General features: G+C 48.5%; 1 protein-coding gene and 1 long non-coding RNA gene across 6 annotated transcripts in view; one reads left to right on the top strand and one right to left on the bottom strand.

The window, feature by feature from the left end:
* The first annotated feature begins 553 nt into the window (after window positions 1-553).
* Window positions 554-3,896, top strand: LOC132673276 (uncharacterized). Its single transcript, XR_009607947.2, has 3 exons — window positions 554-604; window positions 774-819; window positions 3,630-3,896. It is a non-coding gene; the product is annotated as an uncharacterized LOC132673276 (long non-coding RNA).
* The window catches only part of OSCP1 (organic solute carrier partner 1), a 26,512-nt gene continuing 20,674 nt past the window's right edge, over window positions 2,543-8,380 (bottom strand). For all 5 annotated transcript variants that reach the window (XM_060625813.3, XM_060625814.2, XM_060625811.2 and 2 more), the window contains 6 exons: window positions 7,137-7,240; window positions 6,567-6,695; window positions 5,958-6,027; window positions 4,438-4,577; window positions 3,133-3,196; window positions 2,543-2,892 (listed from right to left, as the gene is read on the bottom strand). In XM_060625813.3, the coding sequence (XP_060481796.1) occupies window positions 2,776-2,892; window positions 3,133-3,196; window positions 4,438-4,577; window positions 5,958-6,027; window positions 6,567-6,695; window positions 7,137-7,240 (624 nt within the window). In that variant the 3' untranslated portion in view covers window positions 2,543-2,775. The remainder of the gene's footprint in view (window positions 2,893-3,132; window positions 3,197-4,437; window positions 4,578-5,957; window positions 6,028-6,566; window positions 6,696-7,136; window positions 7,241-8,380) is intronic.

Here is an 8,380-nt window from a genome sequence, read left to right as displayed (position 1 = left end):
ACTGAGAACAAACTGAGGATTGATGGGGGGTGGGGGGAGAGGGGAAAGTGGGTGATGGGCATTGAGGAGGGCACCTGTTGGGATGAGCACCGGGTGTTGTATGGAAACCAATTTGACAAAAAATTATATTTAATAAAAAAACAATTTGGGTCTTTATGATTAGGCACTATGGTAAATAGGTGTATTTTCTAAAATTTGCATTTCTCTTCCTGTGGTTTCACATGGCTTAAGTTGGCTTCTCTCCTGGATGTAAACTGGCCACAAACCAGGTGCAAGTGGACGCAGGAACGTGCCCTTGTTTAGACCTGGGGATCTCCAGGATCTGGTTCCCATGCTGGGGTTGGAAAAAGTGAGTTTGCCTTTAAGAATTGTTAGATACTCACATGGACCATGTGAGGTGACTTTCCTCTTAGAACTGAGAGCTAAATGCTCTTTCCCACCCTTTTTAACCCCCTTCACTGTTAACTTTTTACGTCTTTCTTCTGGGAGCCATTAAAGACCTTTTGTTCAGAAGACCGTTCTAGAACTTTGCCTTACTGATCTGTAGGGCATTCCGACACTATGTGAACAAGAGTGGAACAGGCTGAAGCTGAGCTGGGAGGAGGTCGGTCACAGAAGGAGCTGGAAGAGTAGATCTACCCCCAAAGCATGGAGTGGGGGGGTGGCATACGTATAGATTCCAGTTTTCAGCTCCCACCTGGGGAGGGGCCAAGGAATCTGTAAACTCAACGCCAGCTTGAAGCCAGTGAACCTGTTCTTTCTCTTTCTTCCAGATGAGGGAACTGAGGCTCAGGGAGAGTGAGTGCCCCAGAGGCCATGGTGAGTTTGAGGCAGGGATGGGGCCACAGCCCAGTGTCCTGACTCTGACCGTGGGACGCCTTCCCCTGACGCACACTGAATACTGTGTTAGGATACCCTCGGACACGGGGCCTTGTTTTAAATGAACACTGATGAAGTGCTAGTGCTCAGTCCACATTCTTGCCGGATCAACCCCCGTCTTCTGTTTTCTTTGCCTCCTCCTGCCTCCCCTGCTTTCTCTGCATGTCCTCAACCACCACGCAAGTGAACTTGTTTTTCTCAATAGCTGTGCGAGTCTAGAGACATGAAACGCAAAGGTTGCCTCATCACAAGGCTGCCCTACCAGAGATCTGTATCTTGTTTATTTATTGAGGAAGCAGACACGTTTGAAATCATCCGCATGGCTCTGGGATAGGTGAAGGGAGGTGGCTGCTTCTCAGCAGCTGGTGGCCCACCTCCAAGGCTCCAGGACAGGCCTGGAGCAGGCCGTGGAGTTTCGGTTTGTGGCAGTGTGGTGGGAGCCTGGCCCAGAACAGGAAAGAGCCTTCCCCTTCATCTGTCCCCCCTTCAGGCCGCCCCAACTGGTAGCCAGAGTGCTTAAAAGAGGCTAAAACAGAGGGCTCTTTGTAAGCTGTTAACAGGTGGCATGATACGCGTCTCCTCCCCAAGGGACCTTCTGGGGGGTTCTGTAGGTAAGGAAGTGTAACTTTCATTCGTAGGAAGCAACTTAGGTTCATTTAGTGATTTATCTTTCTGTACCCAAAAGCTATGCCTTCGGCAGGCTAAGGGCAGTTTCCCTGCCCCTCACATTCCAGAACTATGTCTGCCTCCACTCTTGCCACGGCATGAGGGGCCCGAGTGGTCCCTGTGGCTGGCTCGATCTCAGGCAGTGATTGGCTCAGCTCCGTTTCTCTCTTGCCTTCTGCCACTCTGGGTATTTCTTCCATGGGACTGAATGGACCTTGACCTCTGGATGCTGGCTGGCCCTGAGCCTGCCAGTTACTGGGTCCAGGATGAGCCTGTGGTGGTGGGCTAATGCTCCTTCTTTGAAGCAGTTAGGGCTGCCCTGGCCTGAGATATTTTACATGGATCTCAATTAGACTTGGCTTCCCGCCAAGGGAAGTAGCTCATCTGGTACATGAAAGGGAAAGTGCCACACCACGTGTACCTCCCACATATTCCACTCACTTAAGGCTCTGTCCGGCCACTGATGGTGAAGCTGAGATGGGTGTCACAGCACATCATGCCGGGGGTCTTTAGAAGGCACGGACACTAAGCGGCAGAGGAAGACCCTGGGGGTGAAGAGTACATACCAAGCAAACTATTTCCTTGGCACACGCTTCCATATGGGACACGCCCATACCGCATATGGATAGCGAGGTGTGCAGAGAAGGACAGATACCCACATGCTCTGCGCGGGGGCCCAGCTGCGTGTTCCCTGTAGTGGCCTTACTTACTCTGCCTCTGAGGTTACGGTTCCCGGGGTGCCAGGCAGAGGAGGGCTGTCTCAGCTGGGCCCCAACTGCCTTCCCCACGCATTTCAAAGTCGCTTACAAGGCAGAGTACATCCCATGATGCCCTGAAGTTTTGTGACAATTCACAGGTGCCCGTGAGCCATAGGCATCCACAGGAAAGCCCCAATGGAGAGCCGCAACAGGCACGCCCCCTTCCTGGCTCTGGGGCTTGAACCTATGGCCCTATGGCTTTAGATGGTTGCCATAAAACCAGAAGAAAATGGAGAAGGTCCAATTTAAAATGCAGAATATATTTTGGTGAGAACGTGGGTATGTGTGTGCCTTCCGGACACTGTGCTCCTTGAGGGAGACTTGTGTAGTTCAGTTACAACACAAACAGGAACGGGAGGTACCTGCTCACTCCGGAGAAAACCAGCGACATCATGTTGCTCCCCAAGGCATCTCTGGGGTCCTTATTGGGGAGCCCGCCCCACAGGGGGCCGAGGGTCCCGGGCCAGTACACCTACAGCCCATCCATCATGGCAAGTAGATCATCCCCCTTGCTGGCACTCTGCCTCGGCTGGTCCGTGACCTCCAGCTCCCCCATGATGCGAGCCAGCTCTTCATTCCTTTGCTCGTCCTGTTGGAGAAACACGAGGGGAAGGCAGTGAAAGGGATGTGTCAGCACGACTGCCTCTCTGTGCACCTGGTGTTTAATTTTCATCCCGCCACCGTGATGCAGGTCAGTTCCTCACCTGATTGCCAGGCTAGGGGCTCTAGATACATGCTGATTAGAGAGAAGGGAGGGCCAGTGAAGTTCAAGGTTATTAGGAGGTGAGGAGGGGACTAACGTTTGGCTTGTGCAATTGCCCGCACACACCTGAGTAGCTTGTATGTTGATAACTTCGTAGGACAACTCTTCTGGCCTGGTTAGGGCTGCTTGTCTGCATGAAATAGTAGAGAAATGGGTCAAAGGTTAGGGTTTTCTCCCCGACAGCGTGGCACACCGGCGCTTGATAATTTAGAAGCCTATTTTTTCTGCCTCACCTTCTGCCATTTCCCTCCAGCTTTCTGGCCGTCCTATCCCCAAGCAGAGTACCCTATGCTCCAGAAAGTCAAGTCCCTGTATGTCTCTGTGCCTTTGCATGTACTGAACTTGGCCAGAATGTTTTTCCCCTTCCTCTGCTTGGCAAACTCCAAGACCAAGCCCAGATGCCAACTCCCTTCATCTGCTGGTGCAAAGTCAATCACTACGTCCTCCATTAGAACATTTATGACTCGGCACTGAACTAACTTGTGTCTGTGTGCATTCTCCTCCTACCCTGCGGGCTCCTGAGGACAGGCTCTAGGTCTTACGCTCTATCTTTGTGTCCCCAGCACTCACCAGAGTGACTCTCACACAGAAGTGCACGGAAGAAGTTAGTTCAACAGGAACAGAGGGCAACTCCCACCCCAAATACTTGGTTGCAAGGAGGATCACATGAGATAATGATGCACGCGTGCTCTACAAACTATGAAGCTTTGTATAAATCTGGGTGGATCACTCTCCCTACTGGTTTTGGAGGAGGCTGCCATATCCCAAAGACTCATGCTCTGACTTCCCTCTGGTTTCTTAACAGATTTTTCTTACTATGATTTTCTTGACTTCCGATACTTCTTGTTCAGCTATGCTTTACTGTGTAAGACATTAGAACTATTTCTTGAATGAATCCAGAAGATGCATGCTATTTAATACTGGTGGATTCTTCTTCTTTTTTTGAAAGTTTATTTACTTATTTTGAGAGAGAGAGAGAGAGAGAGAGAGAGCGAGCGCGTGCGCGTTTTCGCAGAAGAGAGGCAGAGAGAGAGGGAGAGACAGAATACTTTCTCTGTGCTGTCAGCGCAGAGCTCCACGTCAGGTTCGATCTCATAAACCATGAGACCATGACCTGAGCTGAGATCTCCATCTCATGAACCGTGAGATCATGACCTGAGCCTACATCAAGAGTCAGACGCTTAACTAACTGAGCCACCCAAGCGTCCCTGGTGGATTCTTCTTTAACTAGGTTATTGAATTTGCTGGTTTTTCCTCTGTGACCTTTACATCTATATTTTAAGTGTTACTGGTTACAGTGGTCATTTTTTTGGTTCTTATCACACTTAGGATTTTTATATATGCCTTGTAAGAAACAGGTTTAAAACGTACTCCTCCTCTTCATCAGTGGTGAAGAGATTCAACCGGAATCCTGGCTCAGGGCCACTGGGTTTCTTAATCTCCATCCCTCCCATCAGCCTGGCCAAGAAATTCAGCTCTTCTTTAGCAAGAGGGTTTGGAGCAATGTTTTCCTGCAGAAACAATTTCATGATTTTTAGCTACATGAAGGTGATCACATTTCCTGCTGAGACCCCGGAGACCCAGGGTGGTATTACAGAACAAGGCAAAACAATGACTCTTTACATTATCCGGGTTAGAAATGTGTCCAAACAAAGCATAGAAAAGAGGCTTAACCAAAACAGAAATAATCCACATGAGAAGAAGAAGGACCCTTAGCAAGGCAGCAAACCAGAGATTCTCACACTTTCAAGATGAGCGGAGGGCCCCCAGGGATCCCCGTTCTCCTCAGACGACCTTCCTCCTTGCAGAGGAAGAACATTGCCTCCTCTTTCGTCAGTCTAGTTCCCTTGAGTTTACAAGCAGCCTCAGCAAAAGCTCCAGGTCCAAGGGCACTGCTTCCATCGGAGCTACCACACTGCCCTCAGGTGGTGACTGTGGTGAACACACCCGGGATCACTTCCCTCCTCTTGCTGTCAGGCCCCGCTCAACCCTCACCCCTCCTTCCAACCCCGGCTCCTCTAACCCAGCCGCCCCCTGCTCTGCCTCTTCCGCTACTCTGCCTTTCTTTTGTCGCTCTGCCACCAGCCCATTATCTCAAGTAGACTTCTCTCTCGCTTGAGATAAACCCCTCTGCCTCTTGCCTAAATGACAAGGTCCAAATGGTTTAAGCCTCTTTGGGATCAGGCCCCAGTGTCCTGGTACGGGCGGCTCTCTGGCCACCTGCCTCAATTGCGTTATGACCCAGCCACGTGGGAGAGATGCTGCCTCCCCGCTCCCCCCAAACACCACTATGCTCTCTTGTCCCTTGGTGCCTTTGCTTATACTGACACCTTGGTCTGTGGGCCCATTTCTCCTTCTAAGCCAGCTTTGTGTCCCTGGGTTCCCAGCCCACAGAAGTCGTTCAATAAGTGTTTGCACATAACTATTTCATGATTTGTCCTATAGCTCGCTAGTAGCTAATTCTGTGAAAATTTATAAAGATGGCATTCACAGAATCTAAAACCCCATTTTGAACGGAGCTACCGCATCATTATGTCGGGTAGCACTGCAAAGGGACGGTTTAATGATCAGAACACAGGAGCGCTAGACTCAGCAACCACAGACCTAGTGGCACGGGTACAATGCCGTTTCACGTGTCCTGGTGTGTGGTTCCAGCTTAATTATGGTGGTTGAGCCAAGCCTGAAATTACCTAATTAGTCAGATCACTGGAAGTCTTCATGAGAAACTACAATTAAAAGCCTTTGTACTTGCAAGGCTGAACTGAGAAGAGTGTAAACAATGAGGGAAACACTGGCTGGCTTTGAAGTCTAGAGTTTCCACCCTTCTCCCCATCCCGGTTTTTGTGTCTAGAAACAAGCTCTGAAGAGGAATAAGGAGGGCAGAAGCTCACCTGCGTCCGTGGAGCTAAGTTTTTTGATGCCCCAGACATATGGGTTTCCACCGGCCGGTTCATACTGTACCTGGTGCCAATAGAAAACTGTGAAAACGCTGTCCAGCCCTTTTACACTGACTTGTTTCTGACTCAGAAATACAGCACGTTAACTTTTATCCTGAGACATTAAAAAGCATCCAGAAATGTGCCAGGATTACAGAATATAACTAAGTGGGTAGCAACCACGCAGATTTCATGGCTTCCCAAAGAAAAATACCTGTGAAGTTAGGTGGAAATGGCTCTTCTCGCAAAGTAATGTAGATTACTGAAAAAAACGTGAACAGTACGTGAAGGCCACGCCATTCTGGATCTCCATGGCAACAAAGGTTTTGGCTAGTGCTCTTCCGTGGCTATTTAAAATTATTTGTTTTTCAACCTGTTGAGTTACCTGATGTTTGGGCATCTTGGGGGCCCTTGGAAAATGTCAGGGCTCTGCATTCATTGTATCTGAGGGGAAATTATTTCACTTGTCAGCAGGGGTTTTCATAGGGGAAGTCAAGCAGGTTTTTAAAAATGAAGTGACCTCCCTCAGACTTGAATTCATTCGGGGAGGGAGAATTTGCTTACATATTGGTTCCCAGTTTCAGGACTCGGTCTCCATAAAGTTCAAAAGAACCTTCTTTTGGTGCAGTGACATAGTTTCCACCATGCTTGAATTCTACCTTCTTCACTTCTTTGCCTTTGCTGTCGAACATTCTACAATACAAAGTATGACATGATGGGATGTTCTCCAAGCTCGGGTAGTCCTGGAGGCTTCTTTATTCTTTGTACTACAGGACAAAAAGGAGATTCATGCACTCCTTCAAGATAAAGATGCTGGTTGAGGTAATAATAACAATATTTACCAAGGACATGTGATGTGCCAGGTGCTGTGTAAGCACTTCAGAGCATTATTATCTTATTCATTCTCACAGCAACCATTTCATAGATGAGGAAGTGAATCTTGAAGAACTGGGTGGTTGGCCTCAAGTGTCTGCTAAGTGGCCTAGCTGGGATGAGAACCTGACCTTCTAACTGCTGTGCTTCACTGATGGAAGGCTGGGGCGGGTAGGAACCCGGCACATTCTGTGTGGTGGCCTGCATGTGGGTTTCCTGGCACCCCAAATGTTGGTCTGACAATGACTGTTGAGAATTCACCTGATGAGTCCAGGAACTTCAGTTCCCCAGGGAACGGGCCCGGACACCGGCAACACGAAGCGACCGTTGGAATTCTGGACTTTGTCCTTTAGAAATAAGGATACCTGGGAAAAAATACACTTCTTGTCATTTTTCTTGGTATATTTTCCTAGACATAAGCATTCTGAGGATGCAAAGTGTGTAATGGCTTGGGGGTGTTACCTAGTGAGCTTCTAACAACGAGAAAGACTCAGCGTAACTAGCCCTACAGAGTTACAGTGTTTTTCCAAACAGACTTTCTTTTGAGCCGCACGGCAAGTCTTCCAGGTGAGCTGTATTACCCTCGTTTTAAAGATGAGGAAGCTGAGGTTCCCAGAGTGAGGGGACTTGCCCAAAGAGAACAATAAGGATGAGGAATTGGCAGCTCAGAGGTTGAGACACTTTCTCAAGGCCAGCCAGCTCAGAAGGGGCAGAGCTAAAGATTCAACCCTTGTGTTTCTGACTCTGGAGCCTGAGCTTTCGGCCATGTGCTAGACCAGTGGAAAGGGGCCCAAGCAGGTGGATCTGGATCCGGTTGGCCTTAGAGTCTGAAGGTCTTTTATGTGACTGCAAACACCATAATATGCTGATTTCTACTTCCTGGTTGGCTTTTTTTTTTTTTTTTTTTTTTTAAGTAATCTCTACATTCAACATTGGGCTCAAGTTCACAACCCTGAGATCAAGAGTCACATGCTCTACCAACTGAACCAGCCAGACGCCCCCTGGTTTGCATACTTTGTGTCAAGGTCTGGATCAGATGAAACTCCATTAAGGTTGCAGTAGTTAATCAGTTCTATTGGATCCTGGCTTCCTCATCTGTAAAACGAGATAAATTCGAGGATCCCTCCAAACTCTAAAACTCGACTAGATTTTATTTGTAATACCATCAAAAATAAGCATCTGTTGTGTGCAAAGCAGTGAAAATGCAAAGGGGTAAGAGTGTGTAAGATGGCAGTTTGGCACACTGATGTTAGACCGTCTAGGCTCACACCCCAGCTGGGCCACTCCTTGGCTCTGAGTTTTGGGCAAGTTCTACAACCTTTCCGCGTATCAGTTTTCTGTTTGGCAAACTGGGGGTGATAATAGCATGTATTCAACGGGTAAGTGTTACCTGCTAAATCAGATAATGAAAAAGCACTTATCGCTGTGTCTGACACACAGTAAGTGCTCGATACGTGGTAGCTAATACTCTTAGGATTACAGTCCAACCGGACCCAGGACCCGGG

This window comes from Panthera onca, chromosome C1, assembly GCF_046562875.1.
Source record: "Panthera onca isolate mPanOnc1 chromosome C1, mPanOnc1 haplotype 2, whole genome shotgun sequence".
Classification (NCBI taxonomy): domain Eukaryota; kingdom Metazoa; phylum Chordata; class Mammalia; order Carnivora; family Felidae; genus Panthera; species Panthera onca.
Note: the sequence above shows the minus strand (reverse complement) of the source record. Positions and strands in the feature narration are given on the sequence as shown.